This window comes from Thunnus maccoyii, chromosome 8 (assembly GCF_910596095.1).
Source record: "Thunnus maccoyii chromosome 8, fThuMac1.1, whole genome shotgun sequence".
NCBI classification, from domain to species: Eukaryota; Metazoa; Chordata; class Actinopteri; order Scombriformes; family Scombridae; genus Thunnus; species Thunnus maccoyii.
Genome location: NC_056540.1, coordinates 24,165,297 through 24,180,922, shown reverse-complemented (window position 1 = coordinate 24,180,922; position 15,626 = coordinate 24,165,297). Strand labels below are relative to the sequence as shown.

Genomic DNA, 15,626 nt, shown 5'->3' with positions numbered 1-15,626 from the left:
ATATATATATATATATATATATATATATATATATATATATATATATATATATACATACATAGAGAGAGAGAGAGAGAGATTTATCATTGTACATATGGATTAAGTCAACTTTGACTTGGTAGCCACATTATATCTTCTTTTTAACATTTAGGTTTACCCTCCCACCCCACCCCTCTCCTCTCTCTCCCTCCTTCCCTTCCTTTCATCTCCCTTCCCTCCCCTTTCTGTTCCCTCCTTCCCTCTGCTGTCTATTGATCATGCATCATTTACTTGTTTTTGGCTTGCACATTTATAGAGAACTATCCTCCCACTCAACTCATTACTGTAATACACTATAGGTGTGTAAGCTACTGCTGACAATGACCCTGATAAAGGTTGACCCTATGTGGGTCACAACACATATCCCAGACTATATCCCACCCACGTAATGAGCTCTTCACAAGATGGAATAAGCACAGTACACCTGAAGTATCCAAAGAGTACCTGTATGTGACCACCACAAAGACCCAGCAGAGCTTCTACTCCATTGTCTTCATGTGACAGGAAGTGCAATTTGAATCTAGATTCTGTGTTAACCAATCACATGCATTTCTCAATGTGACATTCAGTGTCGTGGCCAAGTTACATCACCTCCTTTACTCTGGTGAAATACCAGAAAGGTTCCTAACAAGAGACAATGTGAAGATGATCGTGTTATGGGTAACACTGCTTGTTCTTCATCAAGGATGTAAGTGCCATCTAATTCTGTGCATTCTCTATACCATTAAGAATTTGCAGTTTGACAAGATGTTTGGAGGTTCATATATTGTCTTTTTGCATAATACATTGTGCACATTATACAGTAACTGTTATTTACAATGTGTATTGTATATTTTCATTTAATTCAGATACGCTGATTCCGGTGATCACGGTTCAACTTGGTGAACCTGCAAACTTGACATGTGCTATATCTCATGAGGATTTCAGCTTTAAAAATCTCTACTGGTACAAGCAGAGTGCCGGTGATACTCTGAAATTAATTGTGAAAGTGTTTAAATCTACAAAACCTGAGTATGGACCACATTTTTCTCACTCAAGAGTGGAGGTACATAAAGATAAGAATTTTAAAAGCCTGACCATTCTGAAGACAACCCGAGAAGACGAGGGAATGTACCATTGTGCAGTCATGGAGTGGACCAACACAGAATGGAGTGGGACATATTTGTTAGTAAAAGGTAATAATGTGATTTATCTTATTTTAACTTTAAATTGTCACCAAACTTCACAATTTGATTACAATACTTAAATTTATATTTGAGATATACTTCAATACCAGTTTTCAAAATGTGTGTGGGGGTCTCAAGTTTTTAACTTAGTTTTGCATTGCATAGGAAACACTGAAAGGACATCAAACTATACTGTTGTTCAGTGGCCGACAGTATCTGATCCAGTCCCTCCAGGAGTGTCTGTGACTTTCCAGTGTTCAGTCCTCTCTGAATACAAGAACAAGACGTGTCCAGGAGTACATAGTGTTTACTGGTTCAGAGCCGGATCAGATGCATCTCACCCAGACCTCATCTACACTGATGGAAGTAGCCGTGATGAATGTAGAAATAAATCTGACATGAATTTGTCTCCAAAGAGCTGTGTCTATCACTTCTCTAAAAACGTCAGCTCCTCTGATGATGGGACTTATTACTGTGCTGTGGCCACATGTGGAGAGATATTATTTGGAAATGGAACTAAACTGGAACTTGGTATGATTTAGTGTTCAATAATGAAAGTAATGCTCAAATTATGTTGATAACATCATGATTGATAAGTCTTTCCCGTTGGTTTGTTTTCTAGTGCAAACAACACATTCACTATTTATTGGAATAGTGATGTTAATAGTCTGTTTGGCCATTTCTGTTGTTGCAAATGTCGTCCTCATCTGCAACCGAAGTCTAAGAGTACGTGAACAATATAAAGGTAAGTGTTGTAACAAACTAAATGCTTCTGTTAGATTAAAAATATGTTCATTTGATGTGTAACATTTTTATTAATTTATGCATTTTATGTACAAGTTTGGACAAACCTTTACATTATAGGTTCTTGGGTAAAATCATGTCATATATATATATATATATATATATATATATATATATATATATATATTATTAATGAACTGTTGAACAATTGCAGCAACCTGCATTCAAAACATTTATATCTCCATAGAGAATGTTGATCATTAATTTAAGCCTGTGACTATATTTTATCGGAATTATTAAATACCCTTTGGATATTTTTTTTACAAAATGATTCTTTAAAAAGCCAGATTAAGTTCCTTTATTGACCAAAATATTTCTTCTTATGATTTAATTTACCTTTAGGAATGGAAAACACGAATTCAGAAGCTCGACATGACAATTTGCGCCAACGTGATATTGTGAGTTATTACTCCATTAAAGACACTGTATGTTTATATCACATTATATATACATACATGTATATATACATATATATACATAACTATTTCATTTGCTGCACAGACTGAAGCTGAAGACAAAATGAACTACGCTGCACTGAATTTCTCGGAAAGAAAAGCAACAAGAGGAAGAAAGAAGAAAGAGTTTTCAGAGGACAGTGTGTACTCTCAAGTTAAATGTTGATGATACTGAGCACTTCTGTTTGTGATTGTTTTGTTGTATATTTTTTTATCTTAACTAAGCACCAAATATTAGAGCTTACTCAGTTGCTTTATTATTGATAAAATTAGGACTATCACAGCCTATAATATCTTTTCGTTGCATTCTTCACATATAATTAGATATTTGGTTTTATATTAATACAGAATTTTGTGTCTGAAAAATGTTTGTCTTAATCTGAAATGACTTGCAAATTGCTGCAATAAAAACATTCTTAAAATGGCTGAAACCTACTATAAAATGACTTAAAGATCATTTAATACAGGTACTAATACTACACCACAACTCTATTAACATTATGTTTCTCTGCTGTTAAAAGGTTAGTGACCTCAGTAAATGTTGTAAACACAACACTAAAAATGACAGATAGTTTCAGTTATTATGAAACACAAAACACTGATTCATCTATAAGTCAAACTGCTGTCCTCACAAGTCAATTTTGTTATTTTGTCATATTACAAACATTTATACATTTTAAGGACCATATAAACTGTGTGAGAATTGAAATTTGTTTTTAAGATGGAGACTGATCCATCTATCCATCCATAAGACCAAGTGGCTGAGGTAAGGTAGGTTTTACCCAAGCTTTTATTTACCACTGCAGCCCTGCGTGTAATACACCCATTGGCTTGGATGTAGCGTGTGGTAGAATCCACTACGCAAGACCATGAGTATACAAACTGAATCACTATAGAGATGTGGAGATTTTTGACTGGGGCAAAAACCCCAAATTAGCAGAAGAGGAAGGTGGAGGATGAAAATGAAAATGAAGGACGAAAGAATAAAATGAAGACATTTAATGCCAAATGGCGATCAGGTCATGAGTGGCTTGTATTTGATCTAGAAAAAAACATAATGTACTGTCAGGACTGCCGGATCTACAGGACTGGAAATACAAGATGAACTATTTTGTGATTGGGACAAATGATTTCAAGTTGGAGGCTGTAAAAGAGATTTATTATGCTATATCTTTCATTTCTTATCTTACTGATACTTTTAAATTGTTTGAATTTATAACAGATATATATTTATAAATGGCTCTCGTAATCTGAAAATCAAGAAAAAACATTTTGGCTGGTAACTTTAAAGTCTAGTAGCCGTATTGGCTCGTGATCAAAAAGTTAATTTCAAGCCTTGGTTAGGGTTAGTTCTCTCATATTGCGGATCGGATTTCATCTCGAACACAGAAAGATGTATCTGAATTGGCATTTCGAGTAAAGAACAAAAAAAAGTAGTGAAATCCTACAACTGTAGTTTGTTGACGTAGCCTCCAGAGCTGGCTGAAGTCTGCCATGAGGCAGCTTCCAGGGGCCTTAAAGAGACAGGAACTAAAACGGCCCGTTTCAGACAGAGTCTGAACTGAGGGGCTGCATAAAGAGCCACTATAAGATAAAAAAAAGAGTTTTTTTAACTCTCTAGGCTCTTCCAGTGGAGCCTAGATTAAAAATATAAATGAAAATATATCCCTGTTTACCTCCACTGTAATTGCAACTTTAGTTTACAATCACATATGACATATAAATATTAAAATAGAGATTATAACTAAATACAGGTAAAAGAAATCACATTCCTTCAGGTCTTTATTTGAGTTCAGGTGGTCAGAGGTCAAAGGTCACTAAATCTGATATTAATTACACATCATTACATCTGCCATTTTGTCATCAAACAAATATTGACAAGTAGGTTTTATCCTCTCCTTAAAAGCCCTTGTAGGAGCATTATCTATAGGTACTCTTTTCACTATAGGGTGTTTTTATTTAGTTTATTTAGTTTTTCTACAATCAGTTTAATGCTAACCAAGCTAGCCATTAAGCTAGCTGTCTGAGGCTGTGTTGCTAATACAACATTCAAAGCAACTGTTACCTGTTACTTTACTGACCAACTGTTACCTACTTTAGCTTCTCTTTCTACTCAAACCTGATTTTATTTTTATTTTTGGTCACTTGAGGGCAGTGGAAACATGTTGCGAACACAACATTGATGTATCATCAAATATTAAAGCTACTATGAGGAACTTTCATTTTGTGTTGATTTTAGCAGCCCCTGTGGACAAAAGTGGTAGTGTTTTCCCAGAATGAAGACTGCATTACCCATAAGCACCACCACCTTGTGTCGTAAAAACACGTGTATTTGTTTTGGAAGCGAGTGAAAGAAAAACGCTACTAAGTTTTAATACTATTTTACTTTTTTCAAACACTTCTGTTTGCGTGATGCATTATGATGAAAAAATGTATCTATCTGTGGCCATGTAAGATTAATAATTTTAATATGAAGATGGTGAAGCAAGTAAACTTTGTTTGAGTACTGTTCATATGCCTACGATACATGTAAGGCTGCATTCATTCCTTCCCTTAGGGCTGTGTGTAGGTGTAGGTGTGTTTATTTGTGCTTTAGAACGTAACCCCTGTGAAACAATCAGAAAATACAATTTACAAGTTAAACTTTCATTTAGCAGACGCTTTTATCTAGTCAGGAGAGAACAACATGAGTAAGTGTTATAAAGCTAAGTTTGAGTCCAATAGGACGTAGGTGCCAACAGGCAGTACACAGAGCGCAGATCAAGCAGAGTTTGGTAACTCGTTCCAGCACCGGGGAACTACAGATGAGAAGAGTCTGGCTAATGACTTGTTGTGTTGGTGGGACCAAGCACCTTTTATTGGCAGAGCATAGTGAGCAGGAGGGAGTGTAGACCTGAATGAGGGAGCTCAGGTAGGCAGGAGCTGTTTTAGTTGCTGTTTTGTAAGTAAGTGTCAGGGTTTTGAATTTGATGCATGCAGCAACTTGGAGTCGGTGGATGGATATGAACAGCGGGGTGACGTGCTGTTTTGGGCTGGTTGAAGACCAGACATGCTACCGCATTCTGGATCATCTGCAGAGGTTTGAACGTGCATGCGGGAAGGCCTGCCAGTAAGGAGATGCAATAGTCAATGCGTGATATTACGAGAGCCTGTGCCAGAAGTCGTGCTGCATGCTCAGACGGATAGGATCTGATCTTCCTGATGTTGTACAGGGCAAATCAACACAACTGAGCAAGTAAGGCCATGTGGACCTCAAAGGTTAGTTCGTCATCGATCATGACACCCAAGTTTAGGGCAGACTTTGTGGGCATGAGTTGCGTTGATTCGAGCTGGATACTGATGTCTTGTTGTATAGAGGGACTGGCTGAGATGACAAGGAGCTCGGTCTTAGAGAGTTTATGTTGAAGGTGGCATTCTTTCACTCATGCCGATGTATCAGCAAGGCATGAGGAGATCTGAGCCAAGACTGTGTGGTCTTCTGGCGGGAATAACAGAAAGAGCTGGGTATCGTCAGCATAGCAATGGTATGAGAAACCATGGGAACAGATTATTGCACCAAGTGAGGTGGTGAATATTGAGGAGAAAAGGGGATCGAGAACTGACCCTTTAGGAACCCCTGTTGATAAGCTGTGGACACTTCTCCCCTCCAAGATACTTTAAAGTATCTCCCTGAGAGGTAGGACATGAACCAGCATAGGACAGATCCTGAAATACTAAGCTCAGGGAGTGCGCAGAGGAGGATTTGGTGGTTGACCACATCAAAGGCAGCTGACAGATCTAGCAGCAATAGAGCTGAGGACTGACCAGCAGCTCTAGCTGAATGTAGTGATTCCGTAACCGACAGGAATGCAGTCTTGGTAGAGTGACCCCGCTTTAAGCCAGACTGACTTGGATCGCACAGGTTGTTCTTAGGAAGGAAATCAGAGACTTGTTTAAAGACACTCAAGTATTTTTGATAGGAAGGGCAGGAGTGAAACCGGTCTGTAGTTTTCAACCTGGGATGGGTTGAATGTAGGTTTTTTGAGTAGTGGGGTGACCCAAGCTTGCTTAAATGCATCAGGGAACACACCAATTGTAATTGAGGAGTTGATGATATGTGTGAATGTGGGATTAAGTGTGGAGGAAATTGTCTGTAGAAGGTTGGATGGTATTGGGTCCAGTGGACAGGTAGTGGGACAGGAGTCCAGCAGACGTTTGGAGACTTCCTCCTTGGTCAGAGTGGAGAATGAGGAGAGTGTGTCCCTGTTAGCTGGCAGCTGCAGTTTGAGTTGGTCAGGCTCAGAGAACTGGTTACTGATGGCAGAGACCTTATCAGTAAAAAATCAGGCAAACATGTCTGCAGTGAGCAGAGTGGAGGGTGGAAGAGGAGGCGGATTGAGAAGTGAGTTAAAAGCAGAGAGCATTTTCCGAGTGTCTGTGGTGCCACAGATTTTATTCTGATAGTAAGTGGTCTTAGCAGTTTTTAAACTGGAGGAGAATGACGCTAGAAATAATGTTTTATTTCTCTCATTCACTGCTTTGTTCTCAATGCACCGCCGCTCGCTCTCTTCATTCACTCTCTAGCTCGCTCAATCACTGCTTCTCTCTCTCTCTCTCTCTCTCTCTCTCTCTCTCTCTCTCTCTCTCTCTCTCTCTCTCTCTCTCTCTGTCGTGCTCTCAGCTCACTGAGAGTCTGTTTGAGTGAGTGGAGGGGTTTCAGTGTTTCAGGCTTTTCTCCACATTTCAGCACACAGATTGGTCCATAATAAAAATCGCAGAGAGCACAAAAGCCTCAAATTGCACATCTTTAATTATCAGAAGTGCTCACACACAGAGTGCCCCACAATCACAAACCAACTTTCATGTATTTTGCTTCTTTTACTTCTATAGTATTTCGTGTCTATAACATAATCTGCTGAAATGTCCATCAAAATAGACTACAGCTATTAATATGACTCAGGTCTGAAATGTTTTAGATTAATGTCTGAATCTTGCAATAATGTTGTTCAGGTTTTGCTGAAAGTATCCTGGGTTTCGCAGAAACATCAGCACTGATATTCTTTTTGTTGCCCACAGCTGGCTGTGTGTCACAGCTGGCTGCAGCATCACACAGCAGCTAAAACAATAAGTGCGTCTCCAAACTGAGAAAGAGGCTGTGAGCATTTACATATGTGGAACAGCAGTGGTTACTTCATTAACACCTCATTGGCCAGGATCTTACTGTAATTAATGGTCTGTGTTCAAATTTCATTTCTCACTCCTGTCTTCAACCACTGTTGGAAGTGTGTTTAGCTCGCTGCAGAGCTGTGCACCTACATGCATAGTAAGGGCAGAGGCTGGACATGCCGACCAAAGATAAAAAGCACTACAAGATGAGAGCAGCAATAGAAGAGTCCCCAAAATTAATCAAAACAAAAATCTTTGAGATTATTATTAAAATGACTGAGTGAATGGTGAAGAATGAGAGGTGAAATATGCTTCACAAAGAACAGGATAAGATCAATGTGACAGGAAGTTTGTCTTTGAATCTAGATTCTGTGTTAACCAATCACATGTATTTCTCTGTGTGACATTCAGTGTCGTGGCCACGTTACATCACCTCCTTTACTCAGTGAAATACCAGAAAGATTCCTAACAAGAGACAATGTCAAGATGATCGTGTTATGGGTATCACTGCTTGTTCTTCATCAAGTATGTAAGTGCCATCTAATTCTGTGCATTCTCTATGCAATTAAGAATTTCCATTTCAACAAGATATTTGGAGGTTCATATATCATCTTTTTGCATAATGTATTTGGTACATTATACAATAATTGTTATTTACAATGTGTATTCTATATTTTCATTTCATTCAGATACGCTGGTTCCAGTGATCACGGTTCAACTTGGTGAACCTGCAAACTTGACATGTGCTTTCCCTAATGATGAGACCAGCAATAAACAACTCTACTGGTACAAGCAGAGTGCCGGTGATACTCTGAAATTAATTGTGAAACTGTTTAAATCTGCAAAACCTGATTATGGATCAGAGTTTTCTCGCTCAAGAGTGGAGGTACATAAAGATAAGAATTTTCGTAAGATGACCATTTTGAAGACAACCCAAGAAGACGAGGGAATGTACCATTGCGCTGTCATGGAGTGGATGAATATTGAATGGAGTGCGACATATTTGTTAGTAAAAGGTAATAATGTGATCTATTTTACTTTAATTTTAAAGTGTCACTAAATTTCCCAATTTCATTACAAAACTTTAATTTACGTTTCACATATACTTCAATACCAGTTTTCAAAATGTGTGTGAAGGTCTCTAATTTTTAACGTAGTTTTGCATTGCATAGGAAACACTGAAAGGACATCAAACTATACTGTTGTTCAGTGGCCGACAGTGTCTGATCCAGTCCGTTCAGGAGACTCTGTGACTCTTCAGTGTTCAATCCTCTCTGACTCTGAGAACAAGACGTGTCCAGGAGTACACAGTGTTTACTGGTACAAAGCCAGGTCAGATGCATCTCATCCAGACTTCATCTACACTGATGGAAGTCGTGATGAATGTAGAAAGAAAACTGGCATTCACTCATCTCCAAAGAGCTGTGTCTATCGCTTCTCTAAAAACGTCATCTCCTCTGATGCTGGGACTTATTACTGTGCTGTGGCCACATGTGGAGAGATATTATTTGGAAATGGAACTAAACTGGAACTTGGTATGATTTAGTGTTCAATAATGAAAGTATTACTCAAATTATGTTAATAACATCATGATTGATAAGTCTCTTTAAGGAAAACTGATACATCTTTCTTTTTGTGTGTTTGTTTTCTAGTGCAAACAACACATTCACTATTTATTGGAATAGTGATATTAGTAGTCTGCTTGGCCATTTCTGTTGCTGCAAATGTCGTCTTCATCTGCAACCGAAGTCTAAGAGTATGTGAACAATATAAAGGTAAGTGTTGTAACAAACTAAACGCTTATGTTACATTGAAATCATGTTCAGACAAATCTTTACAGTGTAGGTTCTTGGGTAAAATCATGTCATATTGTATATTATTAATAAACTTTTGAACAATAGCAGCAACATGCATTCAAAAGACAAACATTTAAGTCTTCATAGAGCTTGTTTTTCCTTTGTGTACCTCATTAAACTCTTTGACTATATTTTATCTGAATAATCAAAGAAAATGTCCACATTTACGATTTTTACTTTATGGCTATACTCTTACTAAAAAGTCAGATTGAGTTCCTTTATCTATCAAATACTTATTTTTATGATTTCATTCATCTTTAGGAATGGAAAGCACTATTTCAGAAGCTCGTTATGACAACTTGCGTCAACAGGTACATGATATTGTGAGTGGCAACACAAAATTAAATGTATTGTTATTCCATTAAAGGCACCGTATATACATCACTTTATATATATAACCATTTTATTTGCTACACAGACTGAAGCTGAAGACAAAATGAACTACGCTGCACTGAATTTCTCAGAGAGAAAAGCAACAAGAGGAAGAAAGAAGAAAGAGTTTTCAGAGGACTGTGTGTATTCTCAAGTTAAATGATGATATTGTTGATAATATTGAGCACTTGCATCTGTTTGTGATTGTTTTGTTTTATTTTTTTATCTTGGCTAAATATTAAATATTGAACCTTGCTCAGAAAATCACTTTATTGTTGACACAATTAGGACAATCATTGTCTATAACATATTTTTGTCGCCTTTCTTACATATCATCTTTATTATATCAGTTTTATCTTTGGTCTTTAATTGTGTTAACACAAAATTTTGTGTTTGAAAACTGTTTGTTGTGTCAATCTGAAATTACTTACTGCTGCAATAAAAATTCTAAAACTAAATGGCTCAAATGCTTTTCATGTGCAATGCTTTACAAAACAGAAGACAATCTACTCTTTTCCCTTTAAAACATGTACCAGATCAAAAGTTAATGTTGAAATTAAGAACTCAGGGTTTCATATTTGAGTCAAATTAAGCAATTAATACTATTTGTACATTTCAGTTTAAGACATTTTAATACAGTTTATGGACCTGCAGACATCCTCCCTGCTTAATAGCCCTAAGAGAGTTTTCCATTTTAGCCTCTTAGCTAATTGTTTTTGTTTTTGGCCCACAAATTCTTTGGAAAAAAGAATGAAGAGTGAAGTGTGTGAAGAGAGTTTTTAGCTTTTACTTTTTGTTTGAATAGTTTAATATTTTGTTATATTTTTATTTCTTAATCATGATAATACTTCAGTGAGTTACAGTCAGGGGTTACTTCTGCATTTAAGAGTTTCTCACATCAGATATATATGTGTGTGTATGTTAAAATATATGCTGATATGTTTCCCACACATGTTGAGGAACATAGTCGCCTCAGATCTGAGCAGCCACCTCTGGAGGTTTAGAAATGGCCCACTCAGACTTCATGTCCTCAAACTTTCCCACAACAGAAAAAAAAAACTCAATATCAGGCTAACATCTTTTAGTCAGACATTCCTGTTTGACCGTCACAGCACATTTAGACTCATCGTGTCTGGATGAGGTGAATGCATCTGTCACTATTTCTCTTTTCCTGAACAAAGCCCTGCCTCCCACTCGCAGCCTCTTAAAGCACATCCCACATCACACCTATGGTCTATGCAACCATAGAGGCTGCAGTCTGTCCAGAATGTTCATACCATGACAAACCTCCTGTCTGGTTAACATGAAATTCTATTTTGGCCTCGAAGTATGAGGCTGATGAAATATTGCCTAACCTAAATGTTCGACCCCAGTCATCTATTGCTTTATTCCTCCTTTCTGTCAGTAAGCTGAAGCCTCGCTTTAGAAATGTTTAAAATTTCTGATTGACTTTACGCTGTAGTCCACTGATAGGCGATACAATTCTCTATGCTAACTTTATAAAATTCAGTTTCCTTTACGAAATCATCATCTTGGTCATGATGTATAGTTTTTACTCATTGTCATGCTGACAAAGCAAAAGTCGCCTGTTAGTTGCTTAGGTTTCCTAAGATGTTTACTCAGTTGCTTAGTTTTTCTGACCTACTGATCTGGTTCATCAGTAGTTCTCCTCCTTTGCTGTGAATAGCCTGGACAAAGTCTCTGCACATTAAAATTTAACAGGTCTATTACACTGTGGGACCTCAACGAGCCTGTAACCTGGAGTTTACCATAACCTGGACTTTTGAGAACCTGTAAGGACATGGTTCCTGATTTTGCCTTGCATTCCCTCTGTGTTCTCTATGAAAAACCAAAGTCACCGAAACACTGTATCCTAATTGAATGCAACACAAGCGAGCGTCAGCAACAAAATCAGTTTGATTGCTTTATTTTCTATTGGAGTGTCCTAACTGGCCACGAGCGACGCAGTGCCGCGCAGCATGATATGTCTCACCATTTTGGGTTGAACTTTTGCCGGATGCCCTGTTTCTATTTACTACCTGTCGCTTGCGTTGAAAGCGTGTCATGGATGGGGAACAGCTGATTCATTAGGTTGAAATGAGGAGTTATCTCTATGCTACCTCCTCATTTTACTACAAAAACCTAAATAAGGTGGAAGCGGGCTCTCCACCACCATCATCAAAACATCATATATCTTTTTGAAGAATGGTGTTCCTCAGCCTTGGCACTGATTCTAGAAGTCTCTGAACTCTTCTGGAGGGATGAACGCCATTCTTCAAAAAGATATTCCCTCATTTGGTGTTTTGATGATGGTGGTGGAGAGCACTGTCTGACACATTTGTTCAAAATCTCCCATAGGTGTTCAATTGGGTTGAGATCTGGTGACTGCAAAGGTCATAGCATATGATTCAAATCATTATCATACTCATCAAACCATTCAGTGACCCCTCATGCCCTATGAGTTGGGACATTGTCATCCTGGAAGAGACCACTCCCATCAGGATAGAAATGTTTCATCATAGGATAAAGGTGATCACTCAGAACTTTGTATTGATTTGCAGTGACCCTTCCCTCCAAGGAGACAAGTGGACCCAAACTATGCCAGCAAAATGCCCCCCAAAGCATAACAGAGCCACCAGATCCGCTCACTGTAGGGGTCAAGCATTCAAGCCTGTACAGGTTTTTCCTTTAATTTGTCACCCATCTGTATGTGCATAACAGATAATTGTGAAAAATAAAGCAAGATTAAAATAGAAACAAGTTTAAACACAAATTAAAACCCAAGAAATCAGATAGAAATAAAAACAGGCCTTTTTTTTCCATGAACAGGGCACAACCAACATGCCACAGAGGGAGGATCTGAGGGGCCTAGTGGTGTTGTAAGGGGTGAGTAGTTCTGATATATATGTAGGGGCAAAACCATAGAGGGATTTATAGACAATAAAAAGAATTGTGAAGGTTATCCTGTAATGAACAGGAAGCCAATGTGAGGATGCAAGGATAGGGGTGATGTGGTCTTGTTTCTTGGACCTTGTTAATAACCGGGTAGCAGCGTTTTGGATTAGTTGTAAGTGGGAAATGGTAGCCTGAGAGATGCCTAGGTAGAGGGAATTATAGCAGTCCAGCCTGGATGATATTATATATATAGTGCATGAATGACTATCTAGGTCAAAGAGTGACAGGAAATGCCTAATTTTGGAGATGGTTCTAAATTGGAAGAAGTTGGACCTAACAAAGGAATTTACCTGTTTGTTGAAATTTAGGTCACTAAATTAACAAGTATAACACCCAGTTTTTTAGCATGTGGTCTGATGTAGCCGGAGAGGTGATTAAGGTTCTGGGCAATAACAGCGGTATGATGTGGGGGGCCAAAGAGGATGATCTTGGTCCTGTCCTCATTTAACTGAAGGAAGTTATGAGCCAATCAGTCATTAATGTCTTGGAGACAGTTTTGTAAATGAGTTACATCAGCTTGATTTTGGTAATTGAGGGGGAGGTAGATTTGAGTATCATCTGTGTGACAGTGAAAAGAGATGCTATGGTAAATGGACTGCACTTATATAGCGCCTCTCTAGTCTTCCAACCACTCAAAGCGCTTTTACACTACAAGCCACATTCACCCATTCAAACACACATTTATACGCTGATGGCAGGGGCTGCCATGCAAGGTGCCAACCTGCACATCAGTAGGAAGTCTAATCATTCACACACACACTCACACACCAATGGTACAGCCATCGGGAGCGATCTGGGGGTCAGTATCTTGCCTAAAGACACTTTGACATGTGGACTGGAGGAGCCGGGAATCGAACCGCCAATCTTCCGATTGATAGACGACCTGCTCTACCTCCTGAGCCACATCCTATGATTCTTCCCAGTGGGAGCATGTCAAGACAGAAAAGAAACTGACCTAAAACTGAACCCTGTGGAACCCCCTATGAAATATTTGCAGGTGCGGAGGATGAGCTGCCAATGAAAACAGTGAATTGTCCAATCAAGGGCGGATCCAGAAATGCCGACCCAGCATATCAAGCGATCCAGGACAATCGTTTGGTCAACAGTGTCAAAAGCTGCACTGCAATCTAGAAGAATTAAGATTTACTGGCAACCGCGGCACAGAGGAGGTCAATTGTCAGTCTTAGAAGACCTGTCTCTGTGCTGTGGTGTTTGTGGAATCCTGACTGAATTTTCTCAAAAATATTGTTTTGGTTTAAAAAGGACAGAATCTAATTAAAAACAATCTTTTCTAAAACCTTAGATTAAAAAGAAAGCTTAGAAATTGGCCTAAAATTATCAAGACCAAGCTTCTTAAGGAGTGGCTGAACTATGGCATGTTTAAAACAAGACAGGACTGTACCTGTGGCTGGAGAACTGTTAAAAATCATCTATTCTAGGACCAACTGCTGCAAATGACTGTTTTGGGAGCTTTGTTGGAATTAGATCAAGCTGACAGCTGGTGGGCTTCATGCCTGCAATTATGCGACAAAGCAGGAGTAAAGAGACATGGTGGAAATTATTAAAAGCAGGAGGGTCCTCAATAGCCAGTGCAAAATCTTTTATAGCATGCGAAATATTTGACCTAATGCTGTCACTTTTGTTTAGAAAGAAGTCCTTAAACTGTTCACAGCTGATTTGGGAGGAATATGTAGTGCAGCAAGCAGAGGGGTTAACTACAGAGTTTATGGTGATAAACATAATCCTGGAGTTATGACTACTATTGGTGATAATATCTGAGAGGTATTTTGCCTTGGCATGTTTAACAGAGGATTGGTACTTGATGAGAAGCTCCTCATAGATTTCATAGGAGACATGCAATTAAGCAATATTACACAAGAGGGTGTGCTTTACCGTCATTGTTGGCAGGACAGTGATGCGGTCAGGAACGAGGCACTTGCGCCGAGTTCGAGGGAACTCATGAGTTGAGGATGTCATGGGTTGCAGGAGTATGATGCGGTCGCTGATCACAACACAGGGCTGGTGATGTGGCTCCGGATGTGATCGTGTAGAGCTGATGGGGGCTTTAGGTTTAGCCCCTAGCCAGAGCCAGGGATCCTCAGGGACGGTGACCGGAGCAGGAACAGCGGGAACGGCTGGAGCAGCAAAAGGCAGAGTAGAAGCTGTGGCCAGAGAAGTAGCAGCATTGGCAGGATAGGGAGTGGTGACAGTCAGCTCTTCAGCACTGGTGGTGGTGGCTTATGCAGGGCTCGGTTCAACTTCTGACCCTAATAACTTAAAGTCCAGGTGTCTGATGGGTAAAATCTTTTATCCAGTTAAAAGATGTTGTTAAAAATGACCAAGATCTAACAAGTGTATCATCAAAAAGTGTCTTAAAACTAGAATGTAGGTGCAATATTCACTCTCTTTTAGCTCTGTTTTTCATCTTCACCAACTCCTGAGGGAAATATCTGGCTCTTTTGCTGCTTAATGCTCCACTGTTCACCAGCTAGTCGCTAGCTGTCTCTATTTGTCATTTGGTGCTGAGCATGTAGTCCACAGTGGGTTTTTAGTGCATTTTTGCAGAACACAGACACCTGCTGCTGCAGAAAATGGTGCTATGAGAACAGTGAGAGTGAACCAAAACTGAAAAGTTACAAGTCAGACAGTTAAACAATGACCTGACACTCACTATAAAGCCCCAAGAAGCTGATGTTCAAAGAAGGTTCATCAGTACGAGTGACACCTCTCACATTACACATTGTTATTTGACACAAGATCGATTATAGCATCCTTAATGGTGATCTGTACTAATGATACTTGTTTCATCATATATGCGGGGCAACCTTACTACT

At 38.9% G+C, this 15,626-nt stretch overlaps 2 protein-coding genes across 3 annotated transcripts; both read left to right on the top strand.

The window, feature by feature from the left end:
- Positions 1 to 321: 321 nt before the first annotated feature.
- LOC121902280 lies at positions 322 to 2,884 on the top strand. Its single transcript, XM_042419542.1, has 6 exons — positions 322 to 727; positions 888 to 1,214; positions 1,371 to 1,736; positions 1,828 to 1,950; positions 2,352 to 2,407; positions 2,511 to 2,884. Exons 1-6 carry the CDS (start codon positions 685 to 687, stop codon positions 2,628 to 2,630), a joined length of 1,035 nt encoding a protein of 344 aa, XP_042275476.1. The 5' UTR covers positions 322 to 684; the 3' UTR covers positions 2,631 to 2,884.
- A 4,239-nt stretch (positions 2,885 to 7,123) lies between these two features.
- On the top strand, positions 7,124 to 10,183 carry LOC121902558. 2 transcript variants are annotated; one of them, XM_042419918.1, is made up of 6 exons: positions 7,124 to 8,138; positions 8,299 to 8,625; positions 8,782 to 9,144; positions 9,262 to 9,384; positions 9,727 to 9,776; positions 9,884 to 10,183. In XM_042419918.1, exons 1-6 carry the CDS (start codon positions 8,096 to 8,098, stop codon positions 9,998 to 10,000), a joined length of 1,023 nt encoding a protein of 340 aa, XP_042275852.1. In that variant the 5' UTR covers positions 7,124 to 8,095; the 3' UTR covers positions 10,001 to 10,183. The 2 variants fall into 2 exon arrangements, with proteins under 2 accessions (XP_042275852.1, XP_042275851.1); XM_042419917.1 differs by having other exon boundaries at positions 9,727 to 9,788.
- The last annotated feature ends 5,443 nt before the right edge of the window (positions 10,184 to 15,626 follow it).